The following is a 20,234-nucleotide window of genomic DNA, read 5'->3' as shown; positions in this document are numbered from 1 at the left end:
AATCTCACTATCCTTAAGCCTGGGAACAACTTCCACTTACCACATAATATAATAAGTTATATTAAAAAACCTTATTGATATTTATAGGTGCCTATATCCAAATTAATATTATGAATAAAGTAAGCACAAAATTACATCTCTTTACATGGCCTCAATAATTAATATAAATCTAAAATAAATTACATCATAAAGAACCTATACTACATCAATCTACACAAAAATAAGGATGTTGCACTTGCTTATATGTATTTATTATTTTGGATGATCAAAAACTTTCGTATAAATATTATGCACACAAAAATAGCACAAGTAGATCATATATTCATATACTTCTAGGAAAGACTATAATAATCTCCTCGACAAAGCACCCTACTTCTATAATAATTTCTAGGAAAGGCTATACGAGTCACAAACGGTCTCTCTTAAAACCTAGTCTCCTTTGACAAAACTACTGAGACAAATAATCATTGTACTGTCTTCTCGCATACAATTTTATTTAATAAATAAGTAAAATAATTAATCATGCATTTTATAAATTTTACCAAGCAATAAAGTAAAATCATACAAAATATACTTATATGGCCCATAGCAATTTATAACATATGTAAAATAATTGAGTTAACAAACATTTGCTAAATTCACTTAAACGATATATATGTTTTAGAAAAAAATCATTTCTAATATAAACATATAAGAAAAAATTGTGATTAATTAACATATTAATTAACTATATTTATAATGCATTTGAATTTAATAAAATATTAACATGCCAAAAACATAAATAATATTCTAAATTTTTATCAAATTGTAATTTCGAAAAAATTTTGGGGTCATTTTGAACAAATAGAAATTTGTGGGGCAAAAATGTAATTTTAAAAAAACAGATCCATTAGCACCATGTGGCTACCACATCAAGTCCTTTATGGCTGTGTCTGGACCTTTTAGTCTTTATTATTTGTCACACTCTCATCTCAAGGATGCTTCTTTGGTGTAGTAGTTAAAGGATATTTTTAAAAGTTTCAATGACTTTGTTAGTGCATGTTTGAATCTTGCTAGTTGCATTTTCTTTCTCTATTTTTTTGTTCATTTTGGTGCCATCCATAAGGCTCAACAAAATAAATTTGCAATATTTTTTTGGATATATAATACATCATTAGAAAGCTAATAAAAAATAAAACATATCTATTATAGATTTATACATAATAAATCATATACTGGTAATTTAAATTAAATAAAATCATGACCAAAACATGCTTTCAAAATAAACACAAATTAAAAGGATGAAAGTAAGCCGAAACTTGCTCTGATACCACTATTGAGACGTGAGTCTACGTTTTCAAATAACTATTCCATGCTTTTTCTAATCGAAGATGTTTGTCTTACAAATCCTCCTTCGTGCACACAATGATCTCTTCGCTCTCATTGTTACGGAGTGGCTACTAGAGTCTTCCACAAGGAATTACACATTCCAAAACCCTCTAGCCTTTGATGGTACCTCAAGAATGAAGAGAGAAAAAGAGAAAAGAATTTTTGATTTTTCTGACTTACAAAACAACTCACGTTCACTTTTAGTTATATGTAAAAAACTAGTACGTCTGTTCACTATTTATAGAGGTGTTAGGGTTATAGAAATAGGATACTAATTTTAAATTTAAACAAATTAAATTTAAATGTAATTAATCTTTATTTAAATTTGAACAAATTAAATTAAAATATAATAGATAGATAATTCTTATTTAAATTTAAACAAATTAAATTTAAATTTGTATCCTATTTCAAACTTTTTTCTAATTATTTAATTAAAAAATATCAAAATAATATTTAACATTAATTAATTAAAATATTTATTAATTATTTACAAATAATTAACAAAATTACATGCTATGTGAACGCATCACATTTAAATGCAACACAAACAAACAAAAAAACTCTAGAAATTAAGCTCTCATATCATGTAAGTTCCCAAATATGCAAAGAATAGAAGAACAAGGACAAAAGGAACTTTGGAATAATTCAGTAGTATTTCATAAGAAAGGCATGTTTAATATCTTGGTACAGTTTATTATATATATATTGCAGCGACTAATAAATTAGGGTTTCTCTCTTAACCTATTTTAATCATCATAATTACGGCAATCACCTTTACAATTTTCAATATTCACAAAACTGCCCTTCCTCTGGCAGCCTCCAGCTCTTTCACACGTGCTTCACTTTTCACATTTATGACATTCAGCGACGGCTTAAGAAGTAAGGAGAAGGAAAATTTATAAAACTTGAATTAAAAAAAGTAAGAAGCAATCCCCGAGGAGGGAGAAAAGGAAAGTTCAAAAAAGAAAGCCAATTTCGCTTTGATTCTTCTTGGCGGCGGGGCCAGTTGGGAACATGCCTTACAATCAGCTCTCCATAATTTGCTGATAAATTAGCGTAATGCTATTTTTGTCAAATGCCATACGGGTAACAAATAATGAATTCATGAATATTTATTTTTTTAAATTTAATCGGAAAATCATAATATTACTTTTTTGTAACTCTCTTTACTTATAATACATATATTATTATAGTTAATTAATGAGGTCTTGGTTCGACTGTTGGCCTACCATTGTCCAAATTGCTTGTATAAAAAGTGAGGGCTTTCCATTTGTCTACGGCTGGAGGGAATGGTAACTGTCATTGGTATGCTGTTTTCTTCAACTCTATGACCTTATAGAGGCTTAGTCTAAAACTAAACGACTCATGGCAGGCATTTCTTAACTTGACGGAGAGCCTCCCTCTCCATTCCCCTCACTTGACTGTTCACCAATTTCACCTACTTCTCCTACAGATATCATCCTTGTCCATGGGATGTCTTGCTGCGGCCCTCAGTCTCTCCTAACCACTAACGACACTCGACAATGATATGTATTCTTCCTTTTAACTACAAACCTACCCAATTCCCAAGTGCTCGTCTTTCTCTATATATATCCTCTTTACTTTTTGCACTTTGTTTCGCAAAAAATATCTACAAACTGAAAGCAACAGGTAAAAAATTCAATACCAATTAATATCACAAAATTATCACATATCACGACTTTACATTTTCAATTCGAAGAAAAACTCATGTTTAAATGGTCAAGATCCACTCCATTTCTGATTAATGTGAGAGCCATAACATAGGACCATGCTAATCTTTTCTATGTCGTTTCAATTTTAGCGAATGTATTTAAATGAATATAAAATATTTTAATTTGTTATCTTAAACTTATTACATATTTTAAAATATATTGTCTGGCTTTTTATCGAAAGTTTAAATGCATATTTTATTTTTTCTTCCAAAAATTAAAAAAATAATAAAAATATCATTGAAAGGAAAAATTTTTCGAAAATGACGTATCTTTAATATTCTTAGATCAATTAGGGCTGCCACCGCAAAGAAAGAATATGGTGGTCTAATGAATGTTTAAGTGGTGGTGGTTGTAGAACAAGTTTCTTTTTTCTTGGCATATGTTTTTGGTCAACATTCAATTTAGACTATTAAGCTTATGTTTGAAAGTGTCTTCTACCAACTAAATTAATGGTATTTATGTCCAAAGGTTTACCCATAGACTAGCTATATATAGCAAATACTCCCTTGTGTGGTTTTTATCAATCTATTTTTTCTTCTTTTGATATCTTAAAATTATGTTTTTTTTCTTAATCTAATAATTTTACTTTTTTTAATAGTTAAAACTATTGTTCGTGATTTTTTTTTTTAACTTTTTGGTATTAAAAATTATGGAACATCAAATTTATTAAAAATATATTAAATTTTGACATAAGGCACATTAAAATTTTTCAATTTTCATAAAAAGTAAAGATAAAAAAATCCGGCGGATGAAGAATTTTCTAATAATATCATATAAATTCTAAATTAATTTGTATTTGGCAACAAACTATAATAAATTTGAAATGAAAACTTTTGAAGGGAAATTAAATTTTATTTATTACCTCCCTAATTAAATTGTATATGAGCCAAAACATTTAGGCTCATGGATTGTTGGGGGGTCTTAGAATTTGAACTCTGTACATATCTATAAGACCCCAGCAATAGCATTGAAATTAGAATTGGATTTATGTTGGATTGTAAGTATTAATTTTAACTGTACATATATTATCAAATAAAGTAATGTTTACAATTAAAAATCTTCATTATGATTAATTTATTTTAATTCTTAAAAGTAAGTAGGAATTTGCTTTTACAATCTCATGAGTATACTTTCAATCATAATGTCAAAATAAAATTAAGTATAGAGTGTGTCCAATTCCTCCAGTTCTTTGGAGTTTCTCATTTTAAGAATATTTTGGAAGAGATTTAGTCTAAAGTAAAGGCATCTATAAGTCGGGTTGAGTTGGGCTCGATTGAATCTTCTATAACTTAGACCCAGGCTCCAGCTTCATCTGTCTATTAAAATCATTTAAATTAAATTTATTATTAAAATATTAAAAATATTTTTATATTAATATATGACATAATATCTAAAAAAATTCATAAACTATTTTAAAAAATTCAAATAAATCTTTATACTTTTTAATATCTTTAGGATGAACTTTGTCACCATTGTTACTTTCAAAAGTTAATTTCAACTTTTAATATTTACTAGGATTAACTTATGTTATCTTAGTATTTTTAATATTTTTAAATATATTTACTAACTTTAAAAGAAAACGTGCTAATTTTTTTTTAAAAGAAAAAAACATGCTAATTATTGGATGATTACAAGAAATCTCCACTTTGCTAGCAAATTAACCAATAGCAGGGAGTTAAACCATCACCACTGGCAAATCAGACTATCACATTTTATTTTACTTCTCTTTTATAATCTTAAATATTACAATTCATTTAATTTACAAAAAATCTTAAATACTATATTTTCTTTAATTTATAACATAGAGTTGGATGGTTCAGATTGTCTATTTTTTCTAGTTTAATTGGATTGGCTCGGATTCAAATTCAACCAATTGAGCAAGGTTTTCAGTTTGAAAACAAAAATCATATAAGATCCCAAAAAGCATTAAACAAATAATAACAAAATAAAAAAAAAGACATGAAAATGAAAAATATAATGTGTAAAATTATCAAGACAAACAACAAAAATTAAGAGAAAACAATGGCTGAAAATATGAAAAAAGAAGATGGAATAAAAACAGTTTTTTTTTTTTTTGAATAGCAAATGTATAAATTCCATAGAAAGGGGATCACCTCCAAATAACATCATAAGCTATGTATGACAAAAAGAATCCATAGCACCCCATATCCATCAAACCACCTCCATCCAAGACAAGCCAGAGCCCCAAGTAAGGGAAGACACCAGATACAAAATCACAAAAAGTCTCAAATAACAGCCCCTGTACAATCACCCATTTGAAGGATACAGGGAAATTTCATTTCTATAGAATAATTTGTAAAAATTAAATTTTTAAATTTTTTAAAATTTACAACATTAATCCAATCATTAACAATGTTAAAACTGTTTCGTTATTTATGTTAACATGATATTTGATTGTATTGATGTGGTATTAAATTTGATGATGTGGCATTCAATTATGTCTTTAATCAATACATCATTATTAGATGTTACATCATTATATTCAATGTCGTGTCAATACAGTCAAATACTATGTCAGCGTAAATAATGAAAAAATTTTAAATTAAATTGACATTTTTAATTTTAAAAAGTACAAGAGTTCAATTTTTACAAATTATTTTACAGTGTTTAAATTCACCCTTTTAACAGAGTAAAAGAAATAATTACATAATTTTATCTCAATTATTAATTGTACCGGGCTTATTGTAAAGAATATTAAAATTTTAACAGTAATTAAATGAATTAAAATAAAAACTTATTTCTTAAGTTAGTGGATGAAGAATTGAAGACAACATGGTATAACATGAAAGCTGATTTATTGTAATTGGCAATATTGAAAATATAAGAAAATTAGTCATTATTTAAGGATACGCTTATCAAATGTCAAAATGACAAAGTGGGAATTTTGCCTTAATATATGGAAAAGCTTTTTTAATGTAAAAGTAAAAATAAAACGTTTGACCTTCAATATTTTAAAATTTTTAATCTATTCGAAATGCTTATTTGAATTTTTGAAACAAACTATGTATTATAACAAATAAATATTTAATGAAAAATTTTTACATTCTGATCACTTTATACTTTAACTTCATTCATAAAATTATAAGTTAAATTATATTATTTTCACTTTATAGTTTTTAAGTTGTCTAATTTTTTTTGTGATTTAACTTATTTTGCTTAATTTTTAATTAATAAAAAAGTTTGTTTTATTCATTTCTTTCAATCTAAATAAATTTGAGTATTTATTTTTTATATTTGTTTAAAAAATAAAAAAGTTATCAAATAATTGTCTACATTTTATAATACTTTTACATTAAGTTTATACAACATTTTTAAAATGTTGACATAATCTCCAAAAAAAGCTCTTAAACTATTTATGAAAATTGAAATAAGTCATTATACTTTGATTGCATTCAATTAAAACCTTGTACTTTTATTTTGAGTCAAATAAACTCTTATATTTTTTTAAAAAAAAATCAAATAAATCCCTATAGATTGAGTTAAAATACTGTTTGTCATTCTATATCATGTTGCATTGATATGGTATGTCAACATATCATAATTAATGATGATGTGATATATTGACATATCACAATTGATAATGACATGACATGTTAATTTGGTATTTTGACTAATGATAATTAGTCAATCATTAATTATAAGAACTTATTTGACCCAAAACAATAATACAATGACTTGATTGAACGTAATAAAAAAATAAAGATTTATTTGAGTATTATGTGTAAAAGGTCTATTCTAAACGCACTTTTATAAAAATATGAATCAAACTAAACATACGCAAATTTCAAAGATTAATTCATTAAAGATGATTTTATTTTTTTTGTTTTGAAAAACACACAGATACACACTCCTACACACTAATCTTGCTTGAAGGTTCAAAGGTGAAATTCTTACACTAAATTGAGACACATGAAAAACTTTTTATTTATTTTTTGTTTTTAATTTTAGCTAAACTAATAAAAGGAGTTTCTGTGCAGTGGACTATGCAACATAAGATTTTTCTTAATTATTTTTAGAGAAGTTTTTAAGAATTTCGTTCAACTATTTCTTAATTATTTACTTTTCAAAAATTTTAACTCAATTCTTTGTACGACCAACGAACCAAATAGTCCAATGTTATTGTTTTTTCCAAATGCTAGACCACAATAATATAAACAATACAACTTCCATGATAGGAGGAGAGCTTCAGATTCTTCCTCTTTCTACATGTCTGATTCCAGATAAAACTCTTGCCAAACAGCCTGTCATCTATGTAACTGTTCAAAACTAACTGGTAACTATTCAAAGGCTTCCTTTTGTTTCTTGAGCTTAACTGGAGAAGAGTACACCTACCTACCAAACCATGCATATTCTATTCTAACATCCTTTTTCCTTTCCCTGTGTTTTTCTTCTTTTGGATATCTTGTGATTCCATCAATCATGTAACCATTGCTTATTCTGCAGATAACAAGATACCCTTTCACCAATACCTTTGTCCTTGTGTTTTCAGGAAATCACAAGTCTATTTTTGTTGTGGAAACTATGCAAGTAAAATTGGGAAAACTTCCTTGAGTACAACTCACTTTTTGAGGCTTGTGGGGTATTAGGTAAGGATGTAAAGGTCAACTATATCGGCATGGATACGTTCCTTTAAATGGATTTCCCATACTAACTTGATGGAATATCACACCTTTGCATCATCTAATGGCAACTAAAATAATGCCCCCTTTTAAGACATGCCCCAAGGATGAAAGCAATGGGATTTTCTATTGCTTTTAATTGGGAAGAACATATCTCATCTGATAGTGTCATATTAACCACATGAATTATGTATTAACCATCCAAAAAAGGCACATCTCATCCAATATGCATGCATCGGCAACCATGTTTTAGTTTATGTTTCCAAAGAGAAAAATATAACATAGCATACCTGCAATGGTATAGGGCGTGTAATTGAAGAAAACTTTTGCTTTATTAATATAAAGTAGGAAAATTTATCAACATAATGAAGAACAGAATGCATATGATCCATATCTTTCGGCTCAAGTGTTGAATGAAGCAATAAAACTCACATGTCAACGATGATGATGGCAACCTTTTGTCATGTTTAGAATTTGGCTGATGGACTACAATATAAGATATGTATATATTATATAGCAACAACAATCTGCACTTTGAGAATCAGGAGGGAATAATAGCATCTGGGGTCATCAAAAGTACTCAAAACGTGCGGCCGCATTCACTAGTTGTCCTATAATATGATGACAGATACACTCTCAATGTATTCTCGAGTTCAAATTTTGTCAAATTTCCATTGAGAATGCATTCCACAAAGCCAGAAATCATTACACACCTGCGTGTAGGCGAAGCAAAACCCACAGCTCTGTTGTTTGACAATCTACTCTTTGATGTATGTAATTGTCGATGATATATGATACTGAATATTAAAATACAACACTAGAATCAGGGCATTCGATGGTACAGAAGAAAGTAACTATACAGGAGCCCCTTTGGCAGTTAATGGTTTTAAGTTATTGTCGGTTTATCCCATCTATGCTAACAGGGATTCTTCTTTCCATCATTATCAGTTCTTGAAAATTCCATGCTCCCATCCTCAACGCATGTGCCTTTTAATTGATGATACAGTTAAATCTTAGTACATTCACCTGCCTTTAGATGTTGCAGCCATCTAGCTCTCTCTACTTTTTCTTTCAATCGACTTGTGGTCAATTTAGCATGACTAAAAGTTGCTTTAATGGTTTAATGCTGCATTTGGGGACCAACGATTTGCATTTGGATTTTAAAATCCAAAGGCAATTGAATCAAACCTGTGAAAGGTGGTTTTAAATATCCAAAATTTAAGATCTGAAACACTTTCTTGCACCATGTATTTAACAAATCCCACTCTGATTTTGCACTGTCAATAAATTATCTCAACTACTGCTTTGTCTCCTTCATGCTTTTCCTCCTCAAAAGAATGATGACTAAGTGGAATATGGAAAGATGCATGTAATGCCAAATTAGAAGCTAAAAAGATGGAAAGAGAAACAGGGGATGGTGATGAAATAGTTAAAGAAAGTGCATGTTACATGTGAAATAATTATTTTGCAGCAAAAGCTTAATAGAAGTTTCCATATTCAATTCCACAATTTATTGAAGTGCATATAGAGCGGTAGATGTTGACTAACATAAAAAATATTCACTAGGCAAAGTTTGACTAATAACAATGCAATTTTCTTCTATTTTGGCAATGGATGTAATATGCATCCACCAAAACTACGGAGATTACTTTACAACAGAAAGACAAGTGGACAGGTTAATCTGCAAGTTCTACTACAACGAAAAAAGATAGCAGTTCTTTTTTCGCATGTTCAATTCTCTGCATTCTAAAGGAAACTTTTGAAACTCACAAGGCTGAAAACTCAACTTCCTGAGTGCAGGGACGATATGCAACAAATGTGCTATCATCTGAGAAGGAACCTGGATTAAAGCAAGTAATTCCAGTGTATTTGAATGCCTTCTGCTCACTTCTATCACCCAAAATGATCTGTATGGAAAGGCCATGGAGGAAACTGTCAGATCTTTGCTCTCAGTATCAATCATAAAAACAGAGTTGAATCTGACTTCTTCCAATTACACTCATCGGCTATTAAAAATGATTATTATACACATTCTTCGAATGAATGCCCCGTCTATCTGGCATGGTAATAAATGGCAACCTAGGGTACTTTCTACATAGGATGAGAACTTGCTCAACTGATAAAAATGTTATCTGGTTACAATTGGTTTTTACACATTCTCATGAACTAAAAAGTCATCTGGTTACATTCAGTTTTTGCTTTTATTCTTCAAGATCTTAAGGATGATGCAAACACAAAATCCCAGTGCCATTCTTTTTCCAATATAACATTTCAAAATGCCTGAGAGCAACCAAAAGAAGCAAAAGAAGTTGGATTACAAGAGCATTACCGTATGTGGAGTCGGATATAGATGGAGACAATGGTCATAATTCCAAATAATGGGTTGTACAAAGAGAGGGAGTGGGCAGAGATGACTTTGATGGGTTATGGTTGCAACAAGCTGCAAAAGAAACTCAACCAATCAATCTCATCTCAACAAGAGAAAAGTAATTAGAATAGTCAGAAATAATTAAAAAGAAGCAGAAGAGGAAGGTCTGGGGTGAAGAAAAGTTACATGTTCAAAAGGATCATCCGTTTCTTCAGTAGAAGGGGGAATCAAACAGGAACGACGCATCCTATACAGCAGATCTTGACGAAAGAAGACGATTTCCTGGGTGTAGAACTTTATTCTGCATTTAAACAACACTTGCAAGTTAAGAAATCAAAGACATAAATTGTTGTAGTTGCAATATGAATCCCATATTCTAAGGTGTGAAAATGAGCTCTTAAAAGATCACCCTCTCATGCTTCCATTAGTAACTGACTATTGAATCACAGAACACAATTTTGAATACTATCAAGTCTGCATGGACTCAGACGAAGGTCTCTACAAAATATTAAGCCTATGTTATCATATGTTAAACAGTATGAGATTAGAGAGATTAACCTGCACGGATTAGTAGAAAATATGGCATTTGGAGCATGCTTCTGGAGCTCTTCAGTTAGATATTTTGGTAAAGCACACCTGGGTAGAGCCGTTGATGGACCTGAAAATGATTATATCCTCAATCAAATGATGCAACTCTTTTAGGGAACAAGCAATCGTCATGAGGTAATACTTTAATATACCTGCATCATCAGGACCTGGAATGAACAGAAACCGACTCTGCTCTTTAAGCCGTGGATGGGCTTCAATCATTCGGCCTAATTTGCCAAATTGCAATCTGTACATCAAAGTAGCAAGTTATTTCTCTGGCCAATCTTTTTTTTCCCCAAAATGACAAGTGTATAGAAAAACTAGAATGAGTTAATTTAATTAATCCTCACCTGAGACTTGAAAAAGAATGAAAGGAGAGGTTACATGGGTGAGAACAAAAGTTTCCCATCAAAACAAATAAGGAAGGAACAATTTCCACACTCTCAAATCCATTAAGGACAGTCTCCAGCTTTTCCATGACCTTCTCTATGGACAAGACAGTATTATAAATTATGTCAAGTTATTCAGCAAACAAATCACACCTTAAGCACCCTAAAATAAGAGAAGAAGAAAAGGAAAAGAATTGGAGACTGTGAATTACCTCTTCATTATCCAGCCAAATGTCAGACAGTATGACAAACATGTCATTCACTGCTCTCTTTTCCAGATCTGCAAGTCTGAGCTATTAAGAGGGTTTAGGGAAACTATTTTCAGTTTCTGCTAAAAGAATCTTCAAAGAAAGAGTTCAGGCATTTTTTCCAAGTAATAAACATCAAAAGGGGAATAATTTAGGATACAGTCTCCTCTTTTGTTAGTGTACCACCACCAAAGAAGTCATGCCCAGCAAGTATTTTGAATGATTTATCTCTGTCCTCTAAGGGAGGAAACCCACATGTAATTACCTTCATCACAGAGCAATAGTTAGCTCATCCAGAAAAAATCAATTTCAATAGATATCTTCAAATTCTATATAACGTTGAAACCATGTAATTTCACAAATGTTCACTAAATTTATTACATAGTTTCTTAGGGGGGCAATGATGTTACATGTCTTTCAATGTCTGCATTGAGCTTCAAAAAATAGGGTTCTATAACCAGCCTTCCATTTTTCCCTGTTAAAAGTATAGATGGATGCTGACATAGCAAGCCAGGCCAGCTCTTTGTAGGCTCCAACAAAGGAATATTTGAACCGAACATTGATACTACTTTCACTAACTATACAACTACATTAAATCATATTGCCTACAAACTTGCATAAAATTAAAAAACAAATTCTTCTTGTTCTGCTTAGGCACAAAACTCTGACTTGTGACTTGTGAACTTGTTCTGTTAATGTCTGAGATTTACAATAAAAGGAATCTTGCAACCCTTTACACAAACCTTTCCTAGTTGAATAAGAAAAAGGAAGTTCCATTTTCTGTTCTTCTCATTTCCAACAGTTTCAAAACAAACAAAAGATGGAAATGAATACTCAAAAACTGCTCCAAAATGGAATTCCCGAATTTATTCAGCAAGTTCATTTGCTAACTCGTTAGGCACAATGAAGAAATAGCTTAGAGAGCCATGGTTAAGAAATTCATTGCTGACAATTAAGTGGTCAAGGAAAGTCAAGATTAAGTTCAGAGAAAATTTGGATTTGTGGTGTTTCTTTGATGTTGGACCGAATTAGGACCTTTTTACACTAGAAAAGATACTAATTATTAAGTCTTAATTTATGTTTCTTAGGTTTCCAAGTTTTATCATTTTCCCTTTGCTTGGGCTTGATATGTCAGAGATATTCAGGTAATTCTAAATTTTCTGGAAATCTCAGAATTCAAGTCTAAGGCTTTCCGTAAGCTTTGCTTCCATTGTTATCTTTTCCTTTCTGATTAATAGCTTTTTCTGAGTCAAGTTTGGTACTAATCTTTGTGGGAGTCAAAATAGTAGAAATTTATGAATAAATAAGTCTCTCACTGAATAGATATAAATTTTATGAACATCTTGTGGTTTTAAGGCCTCTTTGGGATTCGGTAAGGAAATTCCTAACCATATGTGTGAAACCTCCAGGGAGATAGGTGCAACACCTAGATCTTTATCTTATTGTTCTTTATTTTCCAGCTCTGTTTCAGATTAAAACCATCACTAAATCATTCCCTTTAAACCCTAGAACAACCATATATCAAACCCTAACCAAATCCACACAAAGCAACATCTGAGCTTCAACTGTTAACCTTGAATTAGTGTTCATGGGTACTGTTCACACCCAGAGAAAGTAGGCTTAACCCTTTTTCTCCTCCAAAACTGAGGTTCCTTCCTAAACAAACCAACAGCTAAATATCTTCTCCCATCCAATAATATTGTAACATAACAAGTTCTCGCCTTCATTCCTAATCAAACCAACTGCTAATTATCTTCTCCATCCAATAATATCATAAAGCAACAAGTTCTTGCCTTCATAAACAAACCAACTGCTAATAATTTTCTACCATCCAATAATACCATAATACAAAAGTTCTTGCCCACCTTAAAGCCAGATGTTTCTTAACTTGATGCAACCCAGTTTCCCCTCCTATGTCAATTTGGTGTTCGTGCTTGAGCTTTCTCCAAGACATTTTTACCTCGTGGGAGATTCCATGTGCCCAGCTTGATGCAATGGGATAGATTTTATAATCTTGAAAGAGGAAAATTGTCTGTAAACAATCTAGAAAATCAGGAAGCAGGCAAGGTCATGTTGGGTTACTGGAGATAAAAATACAAATTATTGCTCAACTTAAGTGTGGACTGAATCTCAAAAGTAGGTCTGATTTAGAATTTCATAATCAGCAACATGGTATTCATGAGGATAGGTAAGAAAAAGTTGTAAGGCCTTCAATATATGATTAATTCAATCAAGTAATCTTTATTCCAAAGCATATAATTTTACGAAAGCCTACCATGTCAGGCCCATTGTTAATGTCGTGGTAACGAATTTCACCAAGGTCCAGATTGTGGTTCCACATTTTGAAGGAAAGGTAGATCTATGTTGTTTTCTAATTGGATTAATTCCATTTAAGAATATTGAGAATTACATGATATGGATTATGCATGTAGGACAAAATTTGCAAAGATAGAACTAGTTAGATTGGCATAAAGATGGTGGTATGGATTTGAAAGAGGTATAACCAGGTTAGGTTGGCCAACTATTCATACAAGGGAGGCAATAAACCTATACTGCTAGAGAAATATATACCACAAAGACAAAAAGGAGGTCATATTTGCAACAAAAGCATTTTAGTGGGGGAAATTTGAAATTAAATTGAACAAAAAAATGGATTCTTGAACAATGCCTGTAAAAGATGTATTAAAATCCAATGTTGAAGCTCTTTGACAAAATCACGGAGGAACAAAGTAGATTTTGACATAAGTACAAGTAGGTTCATTAGAAGCTAAATGAGAAAGCTAAGCTTGATGAGTTGCTTCAGAAGATGTTAAAAGAGTTCTATACTATTCCAGGTCAAAAGAAAATGTAGGTATAACTATTAAAATAGGGATTTTAGAACTCTAGTTTACATCTAAATTTCAGTCTCAATGCATCCAACAACTTCTGCACTAATTTTTTCTATAAAGTCCAAAGGAAAAAGCTACAATTACTCACTAGCACAGCAGCAACACCAATCAGGTGTTGTTTTACTTAACCAGAGAGTAACAGAAAAGGTGAAACCAGAAAAGCTATCCGATTGTTTGGCCATGAGGAGTTGAAGCACAAAAGATAAGAAGTAAAAAGTAGAAATGTTGCATCATGGATGAAAAAAAGATTCAGGCTTCAATCACCCAGCTGAAGTACTTAAGGAATCTGTTGCACGTGTTTCCAATTCTTTAGCTAGAAAGATCCTAGAATTACAAGCCATTAAAACTTGAGGCCCGAGAGGAGATGAAACCTGTGGTTGATGCTGCAACCAATGCTTTCCAAGAACAGTTGAATGAATGCACAATAACAAAGAAAATAAAGGAGATGAGGAAGTTCAACCCTGATGATCACTATTATATTGGGCTACATATTAAAATTGTTCTAACAATGAACTCTACCATTTCAATCAAAAATTCAAATAGTCAATCAAAAGAATAGCCCCATTGAAATCAGCATGTTTGCCATCTACAAAGAAGAACAAGTAGTTTAACATCCAATCCCATCCATAAGAGAATGCAAGGATTAGCTCAAGGGATTTTTACTACCTCAGCATCTCAGGGACAACTATTCTCAAACAATGGGAGTATAACGTAGACAAAAGTGCTCAAGGAAAATGAAGATCCAGGAGGTTTGGAAATATGGTCTTTATTTGATATTAGATTGGATTAGGACATTATTTAATCTAGAATAGATATTTTATAAGTCTATAACAATTCATGTTTCCTCAAGTTAATAGTTGCAAGTTTTACTTTTTGTTCTGTTTTCACTGGTTTTGTGTCACAAAGGTTTCTGGTACATCTTAATTAGCTAGAAATCTGAAAATGTCAAGTCTAAAGGTACATTCATGGTTCCTTTCTATTAGTTTGCTTCTATTTATGGTTTAGAACTTGTTTGAGTCAACTTTGGTAGTTTCCTTTGACTGCTTTATAAAAGTAGTCCAAATGAATATCATTACATGGTGCGCAACATGCTTGCCAAAAATATATTACTCTACATACAGAAACTTTTGTAAAAGATAGAATACAGAGAACAAACACAAGTTTTAGAAGAAAAAACTTTTCCCAGGAGGTCTCATAAAGTAAAGTGTGAATGTAGCAACTGTAAAGAGAATAAAAAATAACACCCACCTGAAAAATACCCTCAGAAAGCATTTCACCCTCAGCTACAATGACGGTGTTCTCCATAAAAAATCCTGTAGTTATTTTGTATTGATTGTCAAAGAACACAATGATTTTCTGTTTTCCACTTTGATTTACAGTAAACAATGATTTTATGAAGCAGTTAAAAATTTAATGAAACAGAACCAATATATAAGCAGATATGATAGGCAATTAAGCAAAGGATATTGCCTTAGAGAAGTCAATTTCAACTGCAGCGGTAAGGTCTTCCAAGTAAAAATGTCCATCCTCCAACTGCGAGATGACACCCATCACCCATCTTTTCCCTCTTTGCCCAACCAGAGACTGTATTGGAGATAGCTGCCCAACAATATTATCTCATGAAAACATCAATTTTTTCTCTGTGTTTAGAGCACACAAACTTTGAAGTTTAACTCCATTTCACCGTATACATATAGAACGAGGAAGAGTAAGAAAAGGAGGGAGCACCTGACAACTTTGAGAGGTTTCATCAGTATCAAATGCGGGTTTAATAAAATGTTGATCACGAGAAACCCTTTGGAACAATAAAAGAAACCTATCCCTATACAGAGCTGATTTCGCAGAGGCATCCCCATGGATCGGTAGACTACCAGCATGTCTATAAACATGAAGCAACTTTTAGAATTCAAATCTAACCTAATAGTTTCGAAAAGAAAAGAAAAGTGTAGTAAAGCATTACGTACTGAAAGAAATGCTTCTTGATGGGATCGTATCGAAATTTGGGGACGAGAAAGGCATCAACAACGCGAATAGAAGAATGGGAAAGAGAGGTTGAAGAAGTAGGGCATTCCTCCTCGGCTGCTTCTGCTTCCAGTAGAAGACTGATTACTCGATGCACCGCCCCCTTGTCAATTATGGAAGATTTCACTGCTTCCGGTGAAAAATCCAATTACTCATAATTTAAAAAAAAAAGAAAAAGAAAAACCCTAATAAAGAGGGATGGAGCAGTAATCACAATAAATAGCAATCACAATCATAAAATTACGGGATTCATGATCGAGCTGATCGAGTAGCAGATCGATGGCTTCATCTTGGGCATCTTGGAAGCGATCAACAAAGGAAAGAATCTCCTCAAGGCCATCCATCTTCAGGCTGTATCCTCTGATCTTCAACTTCTTCTGTATCATCTTTCGAGTTTGCCCACTCATTTTGCCGCCCCTTTTTTTTTTCTTTGTTTCTGGCTTTACAGTTTTATTCTTCCTTACACTCTTTTCGCTCTGTCTCGGAAATGGGATTTTCGCAAAGGGAGGAGGGTTTTGCACTTTTGCGGCTGATTTTGGCGGGTAAATCTTTACCTTCTATCTGCAAATTGGCGGGAACTCAACAATTTTATAACACGGTAAATTATTATTGGCAAACGTTAATCTTAGAAATAAATATTAAATTTAGTTATTTTTTAAAATTTTTATTAATTTTCAAAAACTTAAAAAAGAAAAAAAAATTTATTTTATTTTCTAAGATATCACGTCATAATAATTATGTTTTTAAATAATTCAAATAAATGAAATATTTTTAAAAATATTTTTTCTTTGTTTTTTTATCAAATATGAATCAAAATAAAAGTAAGAAAAATTGAAACAAGTTGTCAAGGGCCAGTTAATCTCTTCCCAAAAAGATAACTTAATGGAATATGTAATAACACCGCTTATAAGCTTTTTAAGATTCTCTACTTATCCAATGTAAGATTTTTAGATACGCTTGACCTATTTTCTTCTTGAAGTGCTAGGTGAGAATGTCACGAATCCTACATCAGCAAGAGATGAGGTGAGTCTTTGATATATAAACATAGATCTTCCACCATCTATCAAACATATCTTTTAGATTAAAAAAGTGAGTCTGTGATTTATAAGCTTACTTAACTTTTATTTTCAGAGTTTAAGGTCACATGAGGATAAGTTTAAGTTGTAACACATGAAAACCTCACCCACCCAATATGACAATACTCTCATCGTCGAGTCTGTTTTGATATCACTTGTTACAAGGTCATTACTCTCTCCCTAAAAGGCTAACCTAATGGGGTGTGCAGTGCCATCGCTTATAAGCTTCCCAAGATTCCCTTACCTAGTCAATGTGCCAATGTGGGATTTTTAGATGCACTCTACCTACTTTCTTCTTGAAGCGTTAAGTGTGAAACAAGTATTGAAATATAAAGACAAAATTACACATTGAAGCATATTACACTAATAAATTTTATATTTATTTCCAAAATTTTTAGCATAAAAAATTGATAATAATTTTGAAAAATTAAAAATCCAAAGTTTAAAACTTCAACATTGAAGTTTGTATCTTTATGGCTAGGACTTAATGTCAATGCAAGCCAAAGCAACGGACTCTCATGTATAGAAGAACATATTAAAAACTAGACCAATATTAGAGGAAGGCATGGGGAAAATTATTGTCAATGGCCACCAAACAAATTTTCGGATAAATGTTCGGCTTAGCTATGGATTGTTAATTGATCATGTTGTTAATGACTAATCAAAAATGGAAATTAATTTATTTGTAGCTAGTTATTGTGATGAGTTTGGTAGATGGAATTGGGAGCAAATTGATCAGGAACTCCTTCGACATATATCATAGATGACAGCAGCAATGATGGTTGACCCTATTAGTGCTAAGGATGACGCATCATGTTGGCTACCAACGAGTAATGGTGAGTTTCTAGTGAAACTGGCATATGAGTTTTAGTTAAACAACCAACATTTGAAAGAGAATCACTAGCAACACATCTGGAAGTTCACCAATTCTAGGAAAGTGCATTTATTACTTTAAAGATTACTACATCACTCTTTGCCAACTGCAACTTGGTTATCTAGGAAAAACTTGGGAATCCTGACATCGTGCTTTCATTGTGGTAATCAAGAGGAATCTTTGCTTCATGCAGTCAGAGATTACAATCACAACGAGGGTCTATGGCTTCAGATTATTCCAATGACAATCACTGGTAATTTCTTCAATCTTGATTTGCATAAGTGGGTGCTAGAAAATATGATGAGTAAAATAAAGTTGGATGGAATTCCATGGGAGATTATTTTTGCATACACTACATGGATGCTATGGTATTGGAGAAATCTATCAGTGTTTAATACTTTTTTTATTTAGCGCAAAAATGCATGGCAACAAATATGGACCAAATCAAAAGAGGTTTGGGATAACCTAAGAAGAGAATATGAAGAAAGAAATACTAATAGCTTGGAAACTACCAAAGCATTCCTTTGTAAAACTAAATACGGATGGAAGCGTTAGAGGTCAATTGGGTCTAATAGCATTGGGAGGACTACTTAGAGACGAAAATGGTAATTTGATATTCGGATTCACATATAAAGTTGGTGTCTCTTTTGCCTTAATATCATAATTATGGGTTTTATACTGAGGACTCAAGTTATGTCGAGATGAAGGCTACATAAAATAGGGATGGCAGTGGATACCCTGTAACAAGATACCTGACTAGGTTATGTAGGGTTAAAGTACTCTATAATCGAGTTTGGGACGACTTCGATTGGTAATTTCACTACCTGTGTCTGGTTCAGGTATCAACTCTTGGGAACCCCCCGTACCCCAAAACACAATTATGTTTTTTTTTTAATTTCACGTAATTAAAGGTAAACCCATATTATTAATTAAATAAATTCATGAAACTATGATTATTAACTAACTTGAAATGTTTTTAAATATATAAACATTATATTCATTAAGTTCATTTATAAGAAATATAATTACCATATTATATATATACTAACACTTTTAGTATATATATATACTTTAAACATAAATATATAAACATTACAAAAATTATAACTTGTAAAATTATTAAATATAATATATATATATATTTANTATATATACTTAAAGAGAAGTTGTGAGATTAGAATAGTTTTGGAACCTAATTATTCTTTTTTTAATTTCATGTAATTAACGACAAACCCCTATTGTTAATTAAATTCATTCATGAAACTATAATTATTAATTAACTTGTAATATCTTTTAATATATATACTTTATATATTGTGTTAATTTATAAGAAATATAATTACTATCATATATATACTTTTAGTATATTTACTTTTTATTTTGTGTTAACATTACAAAATTTATAACTTATAAAATTATTAATTATAATATATGTTAGGTTAATTAGTTCAATATGATTAGGCCCAAGAGGTGGTGAATTGGACTATTTTAAGAAATTAAAAAAAAAAACTATTTTCCTTTTTGAAAAAATCTTTTCTTTAATTCAAAAGCTGAGTTTAAAAAGAATACAAACTAATTGGCTTTTAGATCAATGAAAGAGAATTGAATTTTCAAGTAAAATGAATAGTAGAGAAATTAACACAAGTGTTTTATAGATGTTTAGCTTTTTTGCCTACGTCTTCTCCTTTAGATTCACTAAGAAGATTAAAATTCATTATTCAATTAAAAAGCTCAATACAATGCCTTTTGTGGATCAAGCATAACTATACAATACAATGCTTTTTAATGGTTAAAACACAACCACTTTACCTTTTTTATTGGTTAAGGTATAACCATTTAAGCAAATACAATGAGAGAAATGTAGGTACAACAAAAGTGTCTCTTAAAGATTGAGTGAAGAATTTGGTACAATACTTAAAAGAAAAAATGGAAGCCTAATAAATGCTTAACTAGAAGACTTTTTGTATTTAAGAAAAGTACAATAGGTTTTGAATGTATTTTGGCTAATTCTCCTATCTTAAGTTGTGTTTTCAAGTCTTC

General features: G+C 31.0%; 1 protein-coding gene across 1 annotated transcript; it reads right to left on the bottom strand.

The window, feature by feature from the left end:
- LOC18604482 (DNA polymerase epsilon subunit B) lies at positions 9,187–16,791 on the bottom strand. Its single transcript, XM_018116669.1, has 13 exons — positions 16,489–16,791; positions 16,187–16,370; positions 15,951–16,101; positions 15,690–15,821; positions 15,471–15,548; positions 11,495–11,599; positions 11,299–11,379; positions 11,048–11,178; positions 10,850–10,944; positions 10,668–10,767; positions 10,296–10,410; positions 10,071–10,181; positions 9,187–9,648 (listed from the first exon to the last, which is right to left on the bottom strand). Exons 1-13 carry the CDS (start codon positions 16,649–16,651, stop codon positions 9,508–9,510), a joined length of 1,587 nt encoding a protein of 528 aa, XP_017972158.1. The 5' UTR covers positions 16,652–16,791; the 3' UTR covers positions 9,187–9,507.

The sequence above is a fragment of the Theobroma cacao genome, chromosome 3 (genome assembly GCF_000208745.1).
Source record: "Theobroma cacao cultivar B97-61/B2 chromosome 3, Criollo_cocoa_genome_V2, whole genome shotgun sequence".
NCBI classification, from domain to species: domain Eukaryota; kingdom Viridiplantae; phylum Streptophyta; class Magnoliopsida; order Malvales; family Malvaceae; genus Theobroma; species Theobroma cacao.
This window is presented reverse-complemented; position numbering and strand designations above follow the sequence as displayed.